This window comes from Dunckerocampus dactyliophorus, chromosome 20 (genome assembly GCF_027744805.1).
Source record: "Dunckerocampus dactyliophorus isolate RoL2022-P2 chromosome 20, RoL_Ddac_1.1, whole genome shotgun sequence".
In the NCBI taxonomy this organism is placed as follows: domain Eukaryota; kingdom Metazoa; phylum Chordata; class Actinopteri; order Syngnathiformes; family Syngnathidae; genus Dunckerocampus; species Dunckerocampus dactyliophorus.
The window spans coordinates 10,391,271-10,415,795 of record NC_072838.1 but is presented as its reverse complement, the minus strand read 5'-3'; the positions used below and the strand labels follow the sequence as shown (position 1 = coordinate 10,415,795).

Genomic DNA, 24,525 nt, shown 5'->3' with positions numbered 1-24,525 from the left:
AAATATAGATATATTATTTTAAATAGGCAACAGAATAAGAAAAATATGACTTGTCAAGATTGAACTTGATTTAAGCAGTCGAAAGTGGTTAATGGTATTGGTACTGTAAGATGGCACACACATACCAATTCACATGCTGGACTATTCATCATCATGTGTTGGCGCTACAAAAGTGACTCAAGATATGTTACATAAGTTTAATAGTGGCCTGTCACACTTTTCCGTCTTGGAAAGGTATTTCCCAAGATTAGGTCATGGTTCCTCTAGGGCATTTGGCATAATTAGAACGAGAAATGCCTTGTCCGTGTTAATCCATTAGCCATGCAAACCATGCAGCCTTCAAAGCATTACATAATAAACAACCCTGTGATTTTTTTTTTTTTTTTTTAGAAAAGCACAGTCAAAATGAATAGTGTTTCGATGACACATACAGTGCAGAGAGACGGGCTCAATGGACCGGCTCTCCCAAGACTCTCTCTCCCAAGGTTTTCCATTGGAAAACGATTTTCATATGTTATATTTAATTTCAACATTGATTCAGAATAAATATATAAATACATTAGATTAAATTGCTTGCAAGAACTGAAAATACAGTATATGCTGTTATTTCTATCTTGTCCAGCTTCCCCACAATCTCATTAAGAATGACGATTCAGTCAACGCTCTAATGACCTGCAGATAAGCTGGGTATTTTTTTTTAGAAGGGTGACGCAGCACTTGGTCAGGTAATCTCCACCAGATAAATTAAGGCCACATTTCCAACAGATGTAACACTGTCGTGCGTCTTGTGTTACTACACTCTAAAGCAGGGGTCACCAACACCGGGTCTGAACCCTTAAATAAGCGGCAACTTCTGGCCAATTTCCAACCTCCCATTTCCCTTCAAAATCTTGGAACGTGCTGTCGCTGCCCAGCTCAAAACCCACCTCCAATAACCTATTTGAACCATTTCAATCTGGATTCCGCTTATATCACAGCACTGAAACAGCCTTTCTCAAAATCACAAAAGACCTTCCCCTTGCATGGAACTGAGACCATCTCAGCATCCTTATTCTCTTCGACCTCACTGCAGCCTTCTACACCATCAGTCACTCCATCCTCCTCTCCATCCTCGACTTTCATCCATCCTCAACATGAAACATGACTGGAACTGCACTCACCTGGATTCAGTCATATCTCACTGACCATCATCAATTCATACACATCAATCATTGCTCCTCCTCCACTGCTCCCCTGTCCCAGGGTGTCCCCCAAGGATCGGTGCTTGGACCTCTCCTCTTTATTCTGTACTTGCTCCCGCTTGGTAACATAATCCATATCCAGCTCTACATATCCACCAAATCTACAGTATCACTGCCTCCACACACACCACTCTCACCTCCTGCCTCTCCGAAATTAAAATCATGGATGCAATTGAACTTCCTCAAACTGAACGGTGACAAATCAGACATCATCATCATTGGTCCCAAATGCCTCACAAACACAGCCGACAGCTTCTCCCTCCACATTGGCGACAGTTCACTCACTCCCTCACCTCATGTCCAAAATCTTGGCCATTTCCTCAACACCACCCTCTACTCGGAGCGCCATTTAGCGAAAAATACTTACAATTTGTTTAAGTATGCACTTTTTTTTTTATTAATAGGCTGTATTCAACCACAGAACAGTATAGTTTATAGCTATTAACTAATATATTTTTGAAAAACATGATAGAATGAAGCCGCGAAATTGGAGCTTTGTTGATATGTACTGTATATTGAATATAATGATAGATTCATATGCTTTTACAGTATTTGTATGTAGTTAAAGTAATATATAAATACGCACATTTGTAAAGAATAATTGAACAATCACATTAATTCTGACAATATACAAAACATTTTTTGCAAATTTTTGTCCATCCTCACACCTTACTTTGACCCGTGGCTAATTTATGGCTTAAAATTACATGTCCCATGATACGTTGAGTGCAGCTTCAGCAAGGAATGACATGGACAAGTGAAGTGGAAGCTAATAGCACGTTTTGAAGTCTTATGCAGCCATCTCTGACGCATCTTAAGTAAGTTTGATCAAGTGTAGAATTATTACAGTTTCTGTTTGGACTACTCGGACTGCCAACCATCCACTATCATCAGCGGGTATCGAAAGGCTGGACTGAATGAAGAGGATAACTCAAGCTAAGTGGCTAATTTGCTTAGGAGACAACAAACAGCGACCATAGAAGAGAGAGACGGACTGACAAAGTGTGAGACAAAGGAATTATGTGGATTGTCAAAACAACTTGAGTGGTTTTAGTTCCCAGGAGGAGGAGGAAGAGATGGCGATGAATGACTTTTCTGGCAGGCTACTGTTTAACTCGGCATCTTACAACGCACTGTTCGGCACTGTTGGGGGAAAAAAAGCGTTTATTTAATCAAACGGTTACAAAATCTTCCTGTGTAACATCATTCTGTGTATTAAATATCCCATGTTACGACGTGGACACCTGCGGCTTAAAGACAGGTGTGGCCTATATCTGTACAAATGTTTTTTTCTTTTTAAATTTAGTGGGTGCGGAATACATACTGGTGCACTCTAAAGTCTGGAAATTACAGGATATTTTTTAAATTGTCAAGCGTTTAAATGTTTCTATTCCAGCGCTAATTGGATCTGCACTCCCTTTCCCGTCAAACAAACGTATCGATAATCCAGTGGTCTGGCATACGTTGAGGGTGTGGGCCCAGTTTAGGAGACATTTTGGTTTTGAAGATTTCTGCCTTTTTAGCCCCATTTCAGACAATCATCTTTTCCAACCTTCCTTGCTGGATCTGGGGTTCCGGGAGTGGCGTAGACGAGGCATATTGTGTTTCCGGGACCTGTTTATCGATAATACGTTCATGTCATTCCAGCAATTAACGGAACAATATAATCTTCCAAAGTCCCATCTCTTCCGGTACTTCCAGGTTAGGCACTATGTTTATAGTCGATTACCAAATTTCCCTGAGACTCCTGGTGCGAACATTGTTGATGCACTTCTGGACTTGCAACCATTACGTAAGGGGTTAATTTCTACTGTTTATGTTGAACTGTTGGACATAAGACAGACCTCTCTTACTAACATTAAAACAGCATGGGAGGAAGACCTGAATATGTCTTTGACAAGTGACATGTGGCATTTAATCTTTAAAACGATCAATTCAACCTCTATTTGTGCCCGCCATAGCTTGCTACAATTTAAAGTTGTACACAGGACTCATATGTCAAAATCCAAACTAGCCCGTATATATCCAGAGGTGGATCCCTGTTGTGACAAGTGTAAGAGGGAGGATGCCACACTTATTCACATGTTCTGGTCTTGTCCTAGTCTGGAGAAGTATTGGAGGGAAGTTTTTCAGACACTTTCTGTGATTATCAATTTACCCTTGCAACCCAACCCTTTAATAGCACTGTTTGGCACCACAGGTGAACCCGACTTGCGTTTGACTCCCACACGACAACGAAGTTTGTCCTTTGCCTCCCTCTTGGCCAGACGGGCAATTCTGTTAAGGTGGAAGGATGCTGCTCCGCCCACCCACGCTCAGTGGCTGAGAGATGTCATGTCTTGTTTAAATTTGGAGAAAATTCATTATTCAATTTGTAATGCCAAAGAAAAATTCCAAAATGTCTGGGGACCTTTCTTAGTATATTTTCATAACATTAAATTTACCTGCGCTCCCCAATAGCTTTCCCTCTCTGGCCTATTTGCTGTCATCTGTCGTTTAATTCACTTGTGCATTTGCTTTGGTTGTTTTGCATTTGGTAGTCCTACCAAACTCGGACCTCTGTCTTTTTGGGCTGTGTGTGGCTTACTTTGTGGGTGTTTTTGTGTTGGGGTTTTTTGTTTGTTATTTTGCTGTTTTTGTTTTCTCTCTCTCTCTCGTTCTATGCCTAAACTACCAGCAAACATTGTGTGTATTTGTTTTTTACTTTGTCAAAATTCAATAAAAATATTTCTGATAAAAAAAATTGTCGAGCGTTTGCTTCCAAATCACTTTAAATAATAGTACATGCATTCTATTTCTTTGAAAATAATTCATTTTGCCCTCATTGTAACGCTTACAAAATTTGAAATCTCTTACCTTTCGTTGAGCTTGTGTCTTTAAGCTCCTTCTGTGCCTCTTCGATTTTATCTGCAATGCAAAAAAAGTGTAATTTTCATCACATGAAGAACGGCAGCATGCAGATGCCCGCAAGACTCAACTGTAAACGGATGGCAGAATGAAAGCAATGTTACAGGGGATTCCTCCCACACGGCCCATGCAGCATGAACATCTGTAAAATGAAAAACATATTCTTCCACAGCCGAGAGAGTGCATTGCTCCATAATGGAAACTGCTGTCATTATGGAATCAGCGTGCTTGCATAATACGACTATACGGCCACACCCACATTTTTTAAATAATTGTATATGCATGATGTACAGGTTAAACTTTCAAAAGGTCATCAGGTTGTCTTATTATCACAGAAGCTCAATACACATAACTAAACACTGTCGGCACACTCCTCAGTGAAAATTATTTAACTCTGCTTGGGATGTTTCCATACATCACATTGCTGGCCCAGAATACAGTCGGTGACGCACCTTATGAAGCATATGGATGCGCGGGATATGAATCAGCTCTGATGGTATGATACGTCAAGTGATACGCTTGCTCAGTGTCGTGTGTGTTAGTCATAGTAGAGTCACGCAGTGTGTGTGTGTGTAATTTAGAGGGATTCCTTACAAAACAAAGTTTAAAAAGTAGACGGAGTTGCATGAAAAATCTTATGAAAATATAACTTCCACAATTTTAACATGATGCCAAAAAATTGTGGTGCTGAAATTGTGTACACATTTTGTGTATAATTCAATTTCTTTCGACAGTGTACCTTGTGTGATACGCTGTTTCAATATGTGCACGTGTAAATTGTCTGTAATATGGTTTTAATATGTTCCATGTTTTATATTGTGCTACCGCCACTTGGTCCAGATTGCTCTTGTAAAATACATTTTTCTTTTGAATGGATTTTTAACCTGGTTAAATAAAGGCTTAAACAAATCCTACGAGTGAGCGTGAAGACAGGACCGGCGGTAGCAAGCTGATAAAAATAATTACAGTGGGATCTCGATTAGCATAGCGTGTTTCTCGGTTAACGTTGAAGGTTTACACAAAAATTTTGCCTCGGTTTGTGTACATTTTGCGTCTGGTCGTGTTATTAATACACTGTGTGAGTTCAACTGTATTCTTAATGTATTTTTTAAATCACAAAACACCCTTGTTTGCAGGCTATTAATTTGCCAATACATGGAAACAGGAACCGGAAGTCAGCTCTGTCGCCTGTCAATGATGTCATCAGCTGTTGACTCTGTAGTTCTTAGCTAACTAGCACAGTTAGCCATAAGACTCTGCTTTTCTTTTGATCACGGGTGCAAAATAACCCACAATGAAGCCAAAGAACGTTGCAGGTGCCAGCATTTTGCTAAAGAAGCTGAGAAACACTATTGAATGCAAGAAATGACTCATTGCAAAACACAAGGCGGCGTCTCGGTAGATCTCGCTGCTGCACTGTCGTCTTGGCCAACAATCACGTCTTCAATCACGGTTAAAGTGACGTTAAATGTTCATTTATATTTTCTGTATGTAAACCTATATTTGTAAAACTAGAAAAATGGGTTTTGTGTTAAAACGGATTTTTGGATTGATATTTTTTGGGGAGGAAATTTTAGTTAGAGTTGGACCTTCTGGAACGAATGAATGATAATGATAATGAGGTTTCATTGTACTTTCCATGCAAGGTGCTGCTGCCATATTAGTAAATGTTGAACAGAAATGTCAGCTTCTCCAAATTTCAATATTCTCTATTTTACCACTGACCATGAAATTTTCAGCTCATGTCAATTGTAATACTCTTTATTTTACCAATGATCATGCTAGTCATTCATAATGTTAGGGGGAAAAATATGAGCTTTCCACCCATGACCATGGAAACTAGACGGAAAAATAAACCAACCACGGCTTTTCTGTCTTACCAATGACATCATGGTTTGAGGCAAGTCCTTGAGGACCAATTGCACCAGTTTAGTTTTAGACCACACAAATGCTATTGGAGGGCAAAAAGAAGGATGTTCTTCTGTGGTTGCCAAAATCACACTAATTCCATGGCAGGAAAACACAAGAGGAGGGGTGGACACGAGTGGCCGGTTGGAGGAGGTCAGTGGATTATGTCATTGTGTGTGTGTTAACAAGTCACACCCTCCTCTGTCGCTCTCTTTCTATCCCAGGCACACGCCACGGATTACATAATGTGTTCCCAACCCAGAGCTGCCGTGGAGCAAAACAAAGGCACCCTGCCAGCAGAAACACAGCAACCGAGGCGCATGGCGAGAGGGCAGCATGTTTGTTACGTTTATGTCCATCAAAGAAAAGAAAAAACATGTAGCACATAAATGGTGGATTCCCTCTTCTTCCGCTATCACCTCCTGACAATGACGCTCGGGATAGTACTTCCATCAGCGGAGAATCCTGATGCTTCCCTCAGCGTAATCAGTACCAGACTGCATGATTTCTTCGCGTAAACAACTATGCTATTGCAAACCTTTCTTGGATATTGGTGAGAAGATTTACTCAAGCTTTGTTGTTTGAACAGCTTGCTATACTACCGTATGGTTACCGTAAGTGATTACTACCCACCATATATTGCATTAGCGGTTGTGTTTCAATCAAATTGCTTTCCTTATATAAAAAACCACAAACAAGACCCCTCATGCTGAATGACACTCATGAAGTCATGCTCAGTATGCAGGAAACAAGGAGTAGTAAGGGACAAGGCTGCGGCCCCTTCATCCCTCACCCTTAATAGGGACAAAATATTCCATCCACGCGGGCCAAGCTATTAAGACAGCAGGGAACGATTATATGGGCTCAAATTTCCCTTATTATGTCGCTGGGGTTTGCTGAAGTGCTCGTCATGATGGTCACATATTTCACAAAAGGGGCTATACATCTATCTTGCCATCTGCAGAGCGTGTCATTGTCCTGCAGCCCCACGAAAAAAAAAAACAAAAACATAAAGGTTGCAGGTTGTGTTGGAAACCAGAGCAAACGGTGGAACATGGCAGGGCGAGAACAGTTGACTCAACTCATGCGGCGGTTCAGCACCGAGAAGGTCTATCCTTTGTTAAAGAAAACAGTAGGATATGACATGAGCATTTTCGTAGCTCTGAAAACCAAAGTGATCTCATGTCATGATCTCGCAAGATCAATATGTGATGAAATGAAATAAAAACATCCATCCATCCATCAACTTTCTATGCCGCTTAATGCTCATTAGGGTTGTGGGAGTATGCTGGAACTCAGCTGACCTTTGTGCAGGAGGTTAAGTAAATACATAATTAAATAAAAAAATAAAGACATCACAAATGAAAATGAACCGGCTAATTTTGCCGGTCTCCATATATCGCCATGTGCGTGAGTAGGAGGTTGGAACGGCTACATGCAGAATTGTAAATTAAACAGGCATCGCCACAAATTGTTTGTTAATAATTGAACCTTATTAGCTTCTATTTTCTATGTACCGTATTTCTTTTTGATAGGGTAATGACATATTTACGGCAGCAGAGGGTGTGTCACGGTGCTGAGTGACTTATTCGGGAGACTGGAACATTAGCTTTAGCCATGCACCGCTGATTAATCAACAACCTCAATCATAAGATGCTAACACTAACTTTGGATCTGTCTCTATTGTTTTACACTCATTTTTATTAGCTAGGCAGTGCTCCCTGTGTAACCTTTGCTACTGATCCAGATTCCCCTACTGGAGGTCTGATGCTGGGAACACATGCGTGTCTGTTTTCCTTGTGTTTCGCCTCCTTCAAAAGCAATCATCTACTTGAGGTCTTTCAGTCAGGATTTAGGATGCACCACAGCACAGAAACAGCAATCGTAAAAATTATGAACGACCTCCTCACCGCCTCAGACAAAGACCTTGTTTGAGTATTAGTTTTATTAGACCTTACAGCAGCATTCGACACACAAATGACCACCAAATTCTAATACAAAGATAACAACATGCCCTTGACATTAAAGGAACTGCATTCAAATGGTTTCAGTCCTATTTGTCAGACCACCTGCAGTTTAGATCTATTAGGAATAAAGATTCCAGACACGTGAAGGTCAGTCATGGCATCCCACAGGGTTCCGTGCTAGGCACTACCATTAGAAAATACTCCACTAACTTCCACTGCTATACAGATGACACACAACTCTATTTATCAATGAAACCTGACCTAACTCATCGGCTGTCCAAACCAGGCATGTCTTAAAGACATAAAGACAACATTAAACTCAGATAAATCTGAAATCACCGTCTTGGTTCCCAGCACCTCGGAGACAAGTTTGCAAATGATTTTACTGCCCTGCGTCCAGAACAGAATTTTTTCATTTACGAAACAACAAAAAATCTGAAAATACCTGCCACTACCAGATGCTGATGACCTCCAAGTTGGATTATTGGAACTCTCTGGTAAAAGATTGCCCTACGAAATCTTTAAAGACCCTTCAGTTGGTCCAAAATACTGCCGCACGAGTCTTTACCGCAACCAGAAGAAGAGATCACATTTCATTAGCCTCACTACACTGGTTACCTATCAAATTTAGAATTGAGCTAAAATTCTCCTTCTGACATATAAAGCATTTCACAGTCATGCACCAGTATATCTTAAAGAGCTCCTAGAACCCTATCAACCCCGTAGAACACCGTGCTCCCAGAATTTACACTTACTTGCCACTCGTAGAAGTTTTGGAAGTAGAATGGCAGGTAGAGCCTTTAGTTAACAGGCTCCGCTGTCATCTCCCCGACTCAATCCGGGGGGCAGACACCCTGTCTCTAATTAAAAGTAAACCCAAAACCTACTGTACCTTTTTGCTAAAGCATATAGTTAGAACTGACCCCGATACACTGATAAGTATCAAATACACCCCTTTATGTTCCTTGGACTAAGATAAAGACTTGGCGCTATATAAATAAATTGAATTTAATTGGATTGAAACAGACGGTAAAGAGAGTTCACGCTGTGCCTTGGTTTCAGCACCTAGACAAAAATGGTGTGCGTTCACAGAGAGTATAGTGTAATACATCACAAAAGAAATGTTGCTCTTTAATGCAGTTGAAAAGCCATCATAACGAGAAATGCTGCAAAAGTTTCATAGACAGTAGGAATTGCCTGTGAAAAAACAAACAGCCCAAAGTCATAAACAGCAACTCCACAACTTTACAGAGTGAAATATTACATATTAAAGGAAATATTGCATTATTATGATATATTATTATTATCATATATCATCATAGCATTAGTTGATTATTCGGTCTAAAAAAATGCTGACAATATTCCTTTAGCATCAATTTGTACGACAATAAACATTTCAAACTGCACCTGCATTGTTTTGTGACTCAGTTAAATGACAGTTTGTTTGTCCAGTCATATTATTTCATTGTACTTTTCTTAATATTAATTTACAATCTGGTGCATCGTGTTTCTGGTGCATCTGGTGTCTCGTGACAAAAACTAAGCAATCGTTCAATCTTGGTTCACACCTTTTTCTCATATTTATTATCATTCAAACAATCAAATGTATCGGGTTGTTTCATTCCCCCCCCCCAGACACACACCACAAAATTGTCTTGCGAAAATCAGTTTTGTTGTTCCTGCATAATCCTCCTAAGGAAGAAACAGCTATGAAAATATGACTTCTTTGGCAGAGGTAAAATGGGGTAAATCAAACTCACTCTGCAGCACCACAACTGCATTTCTCGGCCAGCCAAGTACCCGACACCCTCGGCAAGACACCTTCCCTCCTCGTCCTTAAAATACACATTTTGCTAAACAATCTGCACCGTTGGCCTCACCACGCCAAATGGACGCCATCAGCTACATAGTGGCAGCTTTTCAAGGCAGCATGAAGAGTCCATATGCACAATATTTACTAGTTTCAGGAAGCTCTGCCGGCTTTTCTGTGTCAAGCTGCTGCTGCTCCCCGTGCTAGCATGGAAAATACATGCTCTAGTTGTTTTGTTTCTGATAGAATAGCATCTGTGAGGTTGTGATATCATTAGTATGCACTACACCACACCAGCACAGCAGCCTGAACACTTTGACTAAAACAGCGTGTGAGCAGATGGACCAAAAAGTAGAGGACAAGTTGAAGGTGAAAGCCACTTCTCTCTTTGGACTGATCTTGAGGATGTATGCGACGCTGGTTGGATGGAAGATATCAAAGGTCAACGCGCACTTTGTAGCATCCTAACTCGATAGAGAGGAGAAGAACAGAAGCGGGATGAAGATGACGAGATGGTAGACGGCAGCTGCCCCCTTCTTCCTTGTCACTGCGTGAGAGGGGGATTATGTAACTCGAGCACCTTCACCAGCATTCTGTACACGCCCGGCTTTGCGCAAATACACACACACACACACACACCCTCAGAGAGACTGATGCATTCTTTGAACAGTCAAGGACATTTGCAAAGACAACAATAAGATGGGGCAGGAAGAGTACTCTGTGGGTGGACATTAGACTGGTTCTATCTTCTTAAAAGTTATGTCGACCTTTCAAGAGTACCGTATTTTCCCAACTATAAAACACACTTTTTTTCAGTTTGGCTCGTCCTGCAACTTAGTCGGCAGGTGTGACTTATATATCACAATATCAGTGGTGTGCAGTCAGGGCCAGCAAGGCCTTCTCTGCTGGCCTAACCACTACCAGAAGCACAGACCTACATTTACAACTTCAACTCTAATATTTGTCCCATTAAATTATATACATTTATTCCCAACAGTCTATCATCTTCAAGTAGCGTCTCACTTGGCTGCACTACTTCCTGTATTTAATGTGTATGTTACATTTTTTTGTGCAATCAGATTTCAATTTCTATGCGTTTGCCATGTCAATGTAGTCTGCCCAGGGTCTTCAGAATCAGAATCACATACACACTATCAGCAACAGGGCTGAATATGCATTCAAAAAACAGTAATACATTTGCATCACAAAACAGTTGCCCACAAAAAAGTCAGACCTCTCAATCGCTCTGCGTTATTTTCTCTCCGTTCGTATCACTGTGCGCTGCCGCTTGTCCATTGTTGTGTATGTGTTCCACAGTGTTTACATGCGCCGACGAAGACCGCTGCGATGCGACAGTTAGCATCATACGTTCCCATATCTGGAAATTTATAAAATCAAATTCCATAATAATTGCTTTTCCAGATTAAATGTCTGTTCCGTCTTGAATTCTGTGAAATAAATTTCTATATAAATGTGACTTACTGTATAGTATACTGTATAGTCTTTATGGCGCATTTTTTGACAGATGCGATTCATACTCTGGAGCGTCTTACAGTCCAGAAAATATGGTAGCTGGTAATATAGCTTACACTACTGACCATAAATGCCCAAAACATTAGGTACCCCTGCATAATCTAATAAAGCAATCTGTCAATCTCAATATAACAATGCTCACTTTTGACTCCTGAAGTGGTTCTCATCAATCATAAGTAACCTTATAACAGTTTCTGGTACTCTAGTAATTATTTGGGGTGAGCTCTGCTATTAGATGTTAATTTGGTTTTGACATAGTTGTCTCCAGTCTTAGAGAACTATCTCAGATTTGATTGTATGGCTTTAGAGCTCAAATAGCGTTCTTATCTTCATACCCGATTCAGACAATACAAACTCCAGCAGCCAGCAAATGTGCGAGCTGTGCAAAATCCCTCGCCAACTTTAAAGGAAGTCTGCTGATCATATCTCGGCTTTCTTCCTGTGGCGTGCTGAGGAGAAAGACCCAGCAGTTTTGCAGGCCTCAGCTGCTGACCCATGTAATAAGCCATCATAATAGTTACTGTCAGCACCAGACACATTCTATATCTTTGCAGACTCCCCATGCTCGAACCAGTTTGGAAGGGACGCTAAGGACTGCTGAAGTCTGTCGCTCCCTCCACGACTGTGGTCAGACGATGCAATGCTGAGGAATCCCCGACAAGAGGAGTGTCCCAATACGCTGTAGTTCATCATCACCAGCCGGCATTGCATGGAATTTTACAAATTAGCTGTGAAATGACTAGCGCTGTCTAATCTAATAGACACAATGGGAGTGAGGGAATGATTAAGCGATGAAAAACAGAAGGGAAAAAGGGTTTTGTGATGTGACTCCGTAGCTTTTTATCAAACGTCTGTCTGATGAAGTTACATGTACAACACAATAAGTAGCGTGGTAGTGTGAACGATGATGTGCTCTACAAAGCAACAAGCTTGCTAGCTCAATATGTCCATGGCCTGGAATTATTTCAAAGTTCCGCCTTTGGATCGTAAATATGCAATTTGCAATAAAAGCGCAAGTTATGCGGGGGGGAGAAAGGTGCCTTCCTTTAATACGTCTAATCTAATATGTTTCCTTCATGCTGCGTTCGTGTGTGATATGCTGAATGAGCCCAGTTTATAATTTCACGGATTTATTAGTTTCATACTGTGCACTTTACTATGTTCTCATACAGATGTTTGTGCCACATAAAAATGTGCAGCTTTCCAAATTGTATAGTCGCCAGCGCTATTTAATTGGATTCTGATTCGTGAATTAAGATTAACCTGTCGTTTAACTTATGCTATTAGGAGAACTTGTTATTTTAGTTGGTCATGATTTTTTTATAAATTGTTGAGGTAAAATGTTAAAAATAAATATGGAACTTTTTCAATAACTTTTCTTATTTTGCAAAAAACAGTGCTTTTTTTGTGAAATGCACCCAGTGGCATCATAGTAAAAGACAAATAAAGCGTTTATTTGTTACACAAGATGTGACCTGAGTTTGAGAGAAAAGCTGCTAATATCGATATTGGTGTCGGTATCGGTAAAAAAAAATCCAGTATTGAGAATTTCCAGAAAAAAGTATATTTAAATATAGTACATATAGTACAGTGGAAATATAGTGGAAAGTTATTACAGAACCAGAAAATCTTGTATGTAATGGATGTATTATAATACTGTTATGCTATTTTATTTGGAATTAAAAGTATACATTTTAAGTTAAATGATTCAAGTTTATTTACCATTTTATTTATAAAACAATCTAAGCTTTTTCAACAACTGCTACTACTACTAATTTAAGTGCATTCAGAAATTAACTAAATTGCACCCGGAGCTTGCAAAGTCTGTTTAGTTGTCAACACTATTTATTTTGCCGTTGCTTACATAAAAGCTAAATTTGGGTTTGTGCAGATTTTACACTGGATGTACAACCAAAGTACTCAAACAAGTTGTGCCTCTTCTGCGGCTTGACAATGGGCTGCTGACTGTTTAGCATCCCACTAGTGAGATGCGACAAGGTGGAGGGAAGGACACGGACAGAGGAACTCAACAATCTGGCTGTTTACCCTCCGCTGGGGAAGACTGCTTAAGAGCGGCATGAAACAGCATGCTTGATGCTACCAATGGGGAAAGGCGGAGACGATTTTAAGAAAATATAGGATCGCCCGAGTTTTGACAGGAGCCTTTAAATAATGTATGTGGAGAGATGTAGATCGTATACACAGAGCAGTGCAAGATGAGCAATGCAGTTGGGGAGTTGGAATTGTCGTATTTCTAATGACAGAATCGTTACCAAATATAATCACACATGTAACTAGTGCTCCGTTCTTCTTAGGAAAGCTTGCAAAAGCCAATCAACAGCTAATGCATTGATCGGTCTCTCTGTACTGCACACACACAGACAAAGACAGTGGTGCGTTGCAGTATATGTATAGCGCTGCTGCCCCCGCAGGAAACTGTAGGTGGAAGAAGCAGCAGACTGGAGGCCACTGATTATTGGGTCTGCGTGGGCACCCTTGTGAAAAATTGATATAACGAGAAAACTACTGGGTGGGTAGAAGCATGTTAGTGTACCGAGGGCTTACTGCTGCTGGCAAGTGGATGAGGACAACCTCTTGCATACTTTTCAAACCACACCTATTTAACACCTCCTGACGCAGACTTCTAATCACAGTACAGAACAACTACAGTAGCAGGTGATCGGCCCCTCACATGCAACTGAAAAATGAAGATCTGCTGTTCTCCTTCAGCCCTGTAGGTGGCGATAATGCACATTACAACATGGCCGCCAACACAGCATTGCAACTCGAGCAAGTAGAGTTGAGCGATATGGACACGCTTTGATACGCACCACCCGCATGGTTTAGACATAGGTAGCGGTGCGTTCGTGGTGCATTCACGCTCCATTCACAACTACCTCATGGAAATTACGTTATTATTTTTATGTTATTATTACAAATTTTGAACATTTAAAACATTTTCTTTCTCGTTTACAACCAATTCACTCATTGGAACACAAAATTGCGCACCACTGCGGGGACAAAATGTGCGCAAGTGAAAATGGGGCTTTACTAACTAACAACTAACTTCCGTTTCCTTACTTTGATTTCCACAGTCAATTACCAGTTTGTCTACTCCTGTCTAGTCTGTTTGTTCCATTTTCCAACAGTATAAATCCCCACCCTAATTAGGATAAGCGGCATAGAAAAAGAATGGATGGATGGATGGAAAAATACATAGTTTTTTTCGCAGATTCGCACATTCACGCAAGTCTGTAATAATTAATAAATAAAAACAGTTTGAAATGTATCCCTCTACACGGAACGACGTGACATCAGTGCAAGATGGCAGTGCCCTGTGTGCCAGTGAAAGCAAGAGCTTCTATAGTTAACTTTCGTGCTCCTTTTTCTTCTTCTTACTCCTCAAAACATGCAGTAAGGTCAACACAAATCAACATATAATAAGTAAGTCGTTACTGGAATTACAATAGGCAAGTAGTGTGCATTATAAAGAAGATTTGGAAAAACACCTTCGGCCAGCGCCCTGCATAGCAGCAGAGTCAAGCGCCATCATTAGCTGTTTGAGAGGGAGATGGAGACCACAACAATGGAAGTGTGGTTGTCAAGCGAGCCTGACGACCAGGAATCCGATTCACCTTTCAGAAGTGTGTGAGGCATATTGAGTTTGTATGCATTTAGGTTGGAACAATGACAACTGAAGTGAAATGAGAGGGTTCTGGAGCTGAATCTAATCTAATTACAACAGTCACTTTTATTGCAAGTGTTGCCACCTCAAGGTAACAGGGTTTTTCAGAAGGGGAGCAAGCCGTGTGTCCAAATTAAACGTTTTTATGTGTGTCTCAATTACTTGCGGGTGGTCTCGGACATAACCGCTGCAAGTAGTGGGGATCTACGGTACATAAATATTCCATAAAATAATCAGCAGGTTAGTAGCATTTAGAAAGTGATGGAAAAACAGTGAAGCTGGGCACATTTTTCTCATTTCTGTTCCAGATAAGAGGTGAAACAAGAAAATGTACACACACACACTTCCTTCTTTACGGTGGTTAAAAAAAGGACCTAAAACACGCCGCACGCCAAACCCCATCCAGTCAGCATCTCAAGTTCCCTCTAGGTTGCGCGCAGTGACACCGAAATAACAGAACAACATCGGCGATTCCCCTTCGCTGAGCTAAGCGAGTGACGGCCGGTGTGTCGCCGAGCGATGCGCTGACAGGAAGCATGTGTCAGTGTGCTTAAGTGCGAAAACAAATTGCGGTTGTACAGTCAGCCCTGTATGTGAGCCAAGGAATGGGGGAGGGTTGTGTTGCCACATCAGTCAGGTTTTGAAAATGCATTTCATCACAATCAGCAAAATTTGGATCCATTTGGATACGCCTTATGTCGTTAGCACTAGCATCAGTGCTAACGTTGTTCACATTCAGATAGATGTTAAGTCAGTTAAAAATTAATTATGTATAACCATACTATGTATATTATGAGTAGAATTTGAGTCACTAGGTTTAGAGACATGTCTGTTTAATATCAATTATATATCTAATTTTACCACTTCTTGCCTGTCTCCAAATGCACGTTTACCGGTGTTGATTTGTATGTCGCAGATCGGCTTTAATTTAAAACACATGTTGCAAACTAACTGTAAAACAGGCCTTTTACAGTTACAGTATAACAAAAAGAAACATATGCCTCACTACCACTACTACTGTTACTAATAATATTAACAATAATTTCATTGTGAATTAAAGTCAAAGCTAGGAATAGTGTGTTTTCTATCAAATGAAAGCTCAGGCATGTCCACTGAATGACCTCATCCTAGCAAGAGCAAAATGAAAACCAAAACCTTTCATAAAAATGTGCAGGGTGCCTCAGTTTTGCCTGCCTCAGTGAGTGGCAAATGACCAAAAACTGAACATCCCTGTGCAGGGCAGCCCGTAGCTGCATATCTGATCAGACAAATTGTGTGCACTTCATAAATAGAACAAAATGTTCACTTCTTACTGCACACTCCGGCTGACTTTTCATGGAAATAAACACTTAGCGGGTCCGTTTGGTCCTGACTAAGGCAAGTCAGTACATACATGCTCCTCTGTCAAAACAGTCACAGCTGTGTTTCCGCCCTATCAGCTGGAGCGCTGCAGTGGTTTTGGGGCGTTGCCAGCGGTTTCCTCAGAATTACGTGACGAGGAGGGGAATTCCTGTAAGGCCCAGGAAGAGAGGAGGTGGAGCCAAGAGGTGAAGTGAGGGGAGGAGGCTTGGCTTGAACATAGCAGGGCAGGTGACGTCACTTAAACCGGCTTTGGCACCCTCCAGGGGATGCTTCGCTTGGTTTCCCTCCCGTGTTGTGTTTGTACTGGAGGGGGGAGGGACTTAAAGTTCCTTGCCAACTGCTGGTTGCCCAACAGCTTACTCACTGGGTAAGAGGCCACTGGCATGTTTACCACGGTATGACTTCTTTTTTCTGTTCCCTCATTATAACGACTTAAAACTTCTGGGAGTTAAGTATTCTTTTTATGCTCATTGTCAAACCTAAAAATAACACTTTTCTATAGGTAAGCGCAATAAGTGAAGTCACCTTTACACTCATATTACCCAATATAGTAGACATAATCTGAGAAAATAAGCTATTTAAGACCTAAACAAAACTACATGTGTGTTCTGGACAGGAAGGTCCGAGGTACAGAGTTGACTTTTAGCTGGATTACAGCTGTAACAGTAGCCTGTGCTATGATTTGAATGATTATTATTATTGTTATCATTATTATTATGCTATTATTAGTGTGCCTTATTGTGTGAGATAATTCAAACAGTAATAAAAGCAATAAAAGCCTGTTGTTCCGGCGATCAAGTCTGGCGCGTGTATGTTTCACCTACTGACACCTAGTGACCAGTGTAGAATATTGCATATTCAATGAGTCTTCTTCATGCCATTTAGCCATTTTTATGCCTGAAAATATTTATCATTTATTATATTTTTGAAAAACTGTGTTCAACTGAAGCCGTGACATTCGAACCGCGATGTGGTGCTTATAATGTTATAATGTTTATAACCTTTTTATAATTATATTGCAGTATAATTGCATTTTCCCCCCACATATTCATTTTTGACCACCAAGTTAGAAGGTATAAAAGTACAAAGAGCTGAATACACACAGAGAGTTGTAAAAACATTTTCCTCTACATTTTCCTCTCTGGCAACATGCTTGAGGAAAAAGGGGAAAAGGCCAAAAGGGCAGCCCGCAGTAGGAAAGACGTCACACAACCTTCTCGTAGTGTGCTTTGGCCAGCCTTCAAAGATGGCGCGTCCTGCATATGACTTGGCACAACTTGTCGCGTTTAAACTGGTAATGGAAATGCAAATCAGGGTGGAAAGAGTGGACTCTTCAGGGTTGACTGCAGATGCCAACGGAAAAGCCCATTAGGCCACTGTAGGATGGCTGGCACTTGTCGTTTAAAAGGGGTAGTACAGGGATGTACTGTACACTGCAGACACTACGCTAAATAGTAGCCACGTAGAACCAGTCATCCACAGAACAAAAGAAATGTATTGTATCCAATAACTCACCCACCTCAGTGTTTGGTTGGACTGATATGAGTGGACTACCACCGGTTTGAACCTGAGTCAGTCTGTGAAGCTGACCTCAACGCTTGAACTCACACAACTATGCTGAGTGCATCCAAAAAAAAGAGGAATAACCCTCCACTTTACTTTTGGATTAGTCATTATGGGAAATCATGCGGCTTTCACAAGCTGCCTGAAAAAGAGGTTTAAAAACCTTTTTTCAGGCCAAAACAACAAACGTGTTTTGCTGTATCATTGCTAGGAATACTATACATGTTCATAGAAAAAAAGTCAAGAGCAACATTTTGCTCTGTAATTATGCCGGCCAAAGCAAGAACATAAGGTTGTTGTTGTTGGCAAATATAAAGCACAAACAATTGGTGACCCACTTACATGGCTTCAGAGTGGAATTTACAACAAAAAGTCTACAGAGGGTTAGAAGTGTAGAAGCAATGTATTTGGAACATGCATCGAAAAGGGGATTTGACAACTGGCTGCCCACTGCTACCGCCACACTACAATGGAGAGTGGACCAACCGCCGCCAAGGCCAAATTGTGCCATATTTGTGCTGCTAATCTGTAAAGATAAATTATTTAACTATACAATAGCACATAGAACAACAGGCTGAACAGGAGTCCGGCATTTTAACATAACACATTAACAGGTATTCAGCTACACAATGGCGTAAAGAACATGCATGGGATGATGAATAGGTTAAATTAACATACTCTAAGCCAGAGAGTCCAACAAGCTAGTCACTGGTAAGCAAGTTCACCGAGTTCCCGATCTCATTCCACATCACTGAATCCATTGGTGAATCTGTTGTCACAAACCTGGAGACTGTCTAAGGTAATGTTGACTCCGTGATTCATGTCAGTCAGTATGAATTAACATTTTAAAACATGTTAAATAACATATAGATTTTAACATTTAAGTCACACTTAACTTGAAGTCACAAGACCTGCCAAAATATGGAAAAAAAGTGCTACTCATAGTCCGGAAAATACAATATGTAGTTTTTGCATATCCAGTCAAAGAAAAAAGGATCAAAACAAAACCTATTTATGTGTTGCACACATAATGTTTAATTTTAATAACACTGAATGACCTACATACACATAGAAATCATTCCTACTAGGAAGAAGTTGGAACACGTTGGAACGTTTAATGGACATTTTATCATCCATTTACAAAAAAATCTCCAAACTGAAATATCCAACTATGCTATGTAAGCAGCCAACAGCTGATGATGGTAATTTGTCATCAACAGATTTATAATTCCGAGGCCATGACGCCACCGCAGGCCCAGTCAGTACAGTCTACAACACATTTCTGCTCAGTACAGTAGGATTTGATCCGGTTGACAGATGCTGCAGTGCCATCCTCGGAATGGAAGAAAGAGACTATTACACCTACAGCGAGAGAACTCTTAATTAGATCGAGAGCTTATGAGGCTGAGAAGCAGTGAGAATAAGACAAGGTAATGAGGCTGCACAGGAAATAAGGATCTAAATGTTGCAAGGTCATTGATCAAGTTACAAAACAGCCGTCAGATCCTGCTCAGGTTCAGCTCCTGCATCTTGGCGCCAACTTGTCCACAAACCACCATCACCACCTCCTCCTCCTCCTCATCTCCTCTGTTTAGATTACAAAATGAGACTCTCTCAACCATCAAGCTCTTGTCCATCAGCTGCCTCCTGCTGCCCGCCCTCAGGGGACGAGCTAAGATGTTAATCAAGGCTGTTACGACGACTGGAAGTGTTGCACATGGAACACATGTGAGACACGTCAACATCAAAACCCTGCTATGATTTAATTTGAGCAAATGTCCTTCATTTCCCCCCCTTTGGTTCACTGTAAATTGAAGACATTTGTGAACCCAGCAGTATATTCTCATTTAACTGGTTAGACAGTTTTCACTGTGCATCTGCTGTGCATTCCTTCAATTATTGTTATTAATTGTCGTGCCTTAAAATCTGCTGCAGTGATTACAATTGTTGTTTCAACGTTAAGAGAAAGAAAGTGCATTCACAAAGAGAAAAGCCTATGCTCATACTTCATCCCTATGCTATGCATCAGTTTGTAACATAGCTTACTGTTACTGATTATAGCCTCAACAACCTTCATGACATCACCATTACATCACCAGGTTTTTTTCCCAGTTAAAAATAAAGCGCGACAGAATGTTTTTCATGGGACAAAGGATCACAGTTTAAAAACTGTGCATTGCCCGTTCATCCAGCAACATTTGCTTGCAAAAAAGATGAATGTGGATTATATGAATGACAGTGAACAGGTAGAGCACAGTGATTTCCTACTCATACGTGGCAGTGTGTTAGTGAGCTCTCCTACAGCATAATGCATGTATCATGACAACGTTGCTGTCATCCTGCCTACCGAGATCCGCATCCTGCTTTGTAGACTCCCACAGGGCTTCCCTGCAGTCGCTCGGAGGCTCCCACTGGTTTGTGTCTCTGTGGATGCCGTCACACAACCATCTGCTTACATAGTTCATTTAGCACCATCGCGCGTTCATGTATACATGGCTGTTCCTGGGTGTAAACATGGAACGGTGTCTCGTCACTAGCCTGGACAATTACGGTTAAGCCCAATGTTATGCATACTCTAGGAATAGCATTAAAGGAATTTTTTTTGTTGTTGTTTTTTTTTTACTGCTGACAATTTTGAAGAAAGGATCCTGGTGACTTGCAACCGAAACATACATTTAGAAGAAAACAATTAACTATTATTTATTTATATATATATATATATATATATATATATATATATATATATTTATATATATATATATATATATATATATATATATATATATATATATATATATATATATATATATATATATATATATATATATAAATAACATGTTAACAGTGGTAATTAAATTATTTTATGGCGTGGAAATTTTGATCTTAATTAACGCATGTGCATCATGGCAAGCCACATCTCTGTTAGGATGGCAGATGGAGGCCCAGTGCAGCATTCCCAAAGAGCCACACAGTTTTACACGCTTTTATAACTTTATTCTGACCTGAACACATCAACAACAGTGCCATTCCAACACCATATATGTACCTCCAACTTGCAAACACATCTTTCTGTTCATCCACGGAACAGCACGTCCTCATTCTCCACCACACTCGCGCAAGTTGCATTCACAGACACCAACATCACAAGAAAATGTTGTTGTGATGTAATGTTGTGATTATTATGTGTGCTGTAAATAAACAGAAACAAGTGGATAGTTTTAGCACTAACACTCACTCCTGATGTCAAACGTAATCATTAAACTCGCTTATTGGGTCATATAACGCACGCAAAAGAACACCTCCATAATTGTCTCCTTTCCTCGTGTCGAAGCAGGACTTGACTAGTACTGCCCTCTCTGTGCTGGCCAGCCGCTATTCGCATAGTGATGCGTTCAAGTGCAGTGCGTAACTCCTAATACTGAAGTACAATCTGCTGCATTTAAGTGGGTTAGAAAATACACCAAAAACACGTGAATTCAACAGAAAATTATATGGTGTATTTGAATGCAACCCCCCCATTGCCCATAACATTTATTTTTCTGTTAATAAAATATAGTAAAAAGTTGCAAATGTTGATTAATAGGAATAATTATTAATCTGCTTAAATGTTGTAATAATTTGACAGCCCTAGTTATTCAAAAATGTAAATGAATATCTCAATATCTTATCTTATACAGTAGTCTTCCTTGTGCCATCTCCAGCTAGAAGAAACCCATTCAACAAAAACATCACTTTGAATACGTACAAAAATTAAAAACAGTATTTAAAAATAAATGTGTCCGAGGCATTAAAATGCTCGTTTTAACATGTCATTGCTTGTTGAGACAGTTGTCCTACCTACTACAACCGCACTCATGTCATGCATCATGTCTTGTGGACAACCTAAACCTAAACAACAACAACGATAACAGAAAAATATGAGGGCCCCGGTTTTCCTTACGAGTGATTGTATTTAGGTCTGTCACGATAATCAGTAAATCCATTAATCAAATCCATTAATCAAACAATTTAAAAAGTCGCTAATTTTGCTGCCTCGATAAATTGACATGTGCATGCATGCCTGTTTGTTTTCTCTCTGTACCACACAGGCTGGTTCTATAGTGGAATGAACAGAGAGAGGGAATCCTCCTGTCAGCCTCTTAGTCCACCAGTACATGGAGGCGGGGCTAGTGAATGGATACAGTTAGCAAGCAAATGCTAATATAAATGAAGGCACAAAAGCCATGGTTTCTAAGCTGAATGTCACAACCCCAGTGTGGATGTGCAGCAGAGTCTTCATCCTGACAGTCAACACTTACTGAGGCGTTTGATCCGCAAAGTAAATCTAAAACGAAACAGCGCAAAATGATGCACACTCACAGACAGTGTCGCTCGCTACATTGCAAAAGAAATACAACCTTTCAATACGGTTGAAAAGCCAACATTTTGGGAAATGTTAGAAATGTTTGACAGACCGTACGAATTGGCTGGGAGAACATACATGTACATGTCACACACAGCAATTCCTGAACTGTATAACCGAGTGAAAGATGTGTAGGACATGAGAAACACTGCAATTCATTCCGCCACCACAGATACGTGGTCCAGTTCAAATATGAACCCCTACATTAGTTTAACAATACACTACATAACTGTGTGTGTGTGTGTGTGTGTGTGTGTGGTTTTCATTGTAGTGTTTTTTCTTAACAGAGACAGGGTCTATTTTTTATTGTTTTGGGTGATTATTGTGATTTTTATTTAAGTGCATTTTTTGCTAAAAGAGACTGAGTCCATTTTATTTTTATTGAGGGTTTTTTTGTTTGTTTGTTTAATTTATTATGTTGTTTGTTTAATCTATTTAAAAGCTCTTGACATTCTAATTACAATGTTAAATACTCTTGAGAAATTAATGTGTATCGCTTTTGATATGATGTACTGTTATTATTTTGCTATATAATTACTGAAAAAATTGTCTCAAAAATGTTGTCAATAATATCGATTAAACAATAATTTGTAGGACAATTATAGTCCAGTTAAATTTGTTATCGTGACAGGCCTAATGGTATTTGTAATTTCCCTGCTGTTATAATAATTGCTCTGCATTTATCTGCACTGGTATTGAAATGACCACTGTGTGATTTCCTGGCAAAGGTATATTCATAGTATGTCAGTGTACAGTATGGGGGTTATGCGGAGGGTTACGCCGATGAGGAAAAAAGCCAATTTTGACCTTTGCCATGGTCCTCCTGGGTACCTCATCTTCCTCAGTGATGCTGTTGCCGCCCGCCCACATCCACACCAGTGGGCTTGAGGTAACGTTACATAACGCTATGAGCACAAGTCACTGAGCACAGGGGGAGACATGGCGTTCCCTCTTACTGCTCTGCTCATTTGCATCAACCTTGATTAGCCACTTTGTCTCATTACTCCCAATATGTATCCCTACAAATGCCTCCAGGGTTGCACTGCCCCTCCTTGGGCTCCATCACATCAGATGTGGTAACGGATATCGTGACAACTTATATTAGTCGATCAAATTCACAGGAAACGTCCCCATAAGCAAACAATATCTTTTGCAAATAACAATACCATTCTGCAACCCGTCAACGACAACATCTGTTCTTACACTAAGCCACCCAGCAGGGAGATGCTAAGTGAGCCTGATGATCTCATGGAGTGTGGAAGAAGTCATGGGTGTCTAAGTTCGGATCTGCTCTATCTCTGGGCCGAGCTGTTGCATAACGCCTGCAGCTCATCCCCGGTGGCTGCAGCGCGCAGGCTTATCCTGTCCTCCCGTTCATGTCAGCTAGGAAGATGCCGCCGAGGCTGAGATAGGTTAGCGAGCGGCCGCAGCCGTCAGTCCGCTGACTGACATTATTGCTACACGGGGGAGATGAGGCAAGAGGAAGAACGAGCAAGGAGGGGTCATTTCCTGTCTGGTGAATGTCATAATTCTTCTTCAGCAAGAGAAGACGCTTCATAAACTTTGTGATACACGTATGGTTTCACTGTTCAAAACGTTAGGGCTGAAATGTTTAAACTGAAGTTGAAACCAAAATAATTTCATCAACTGAACATCAGAAATGTCTCATTTACAAGCCTGTCACAGAACGAGCATGCTTGTGGCATTGCAATCCTTTTTTTGGGTCATCTTTAAAAACCCTTTTCAGCAATATAGAATAGTAAACAAGAGTAAGAGGTAAACTACAACTAGTACAATTAATGAGCAAGACAAGCTAACTGCAGCAAGGAAACAAGACTAGATAAAATATTAGAAACGTCAACAAAAGGCTGTGATGCTGCAATAAGGAACACAACACAGATATATAAATAAGAAGTACACACGTATTGAAGTTCCAAACAATACCTCTTTCGTTGGGAAAGCAGTCTGGTGTCTCTTGGAGAACAACTGGCTGGCTGGCTTTCCCTCCCAGAGTCAGAAGTGCTCACAGGGGTAACACCTGACATTCCTGACCACTTCCCCGACCAATAGTCTCTGACATTCCTGGGCCCGCTCGGTCTTCCGGCAAGAATATATAAATAAATAACAAAAAACAAGAAGAGGAGAGA

The 24,525-nt window shown here is 40.5% G+C and overlaps 1 protein-coding gene across 5 annotated transcripts in view; it reads right to left on the bottom strand.

Moving 5' to 3' along the window:
- Positions 1-24,525, bottom strand: part of hivep1 (HIVEP zinc finger 1) — a 63,362-nt gene that overhangs the window by 12,698 nt on the left and 26,139 nt on the right. For 4 of the 5 annotated variants that reach the window (XM_054763045.1, XM_054763047.1, XM_054763048.1 and 1 more), the window contains exon 3: positions 4,098-4,148. In XM_054763045.1, coding sequence (XP_054619020.1) covers positions 4,098-4,148 — 51 coding nt within the window. Of the gene's footprint in view, positions 1-4,097; positions 4,149-4,219; positions 12,692-24,525 lie in introns of those variants that run through there. The other variant, XM_054763044.1, reaches the window with a different exon arrangement.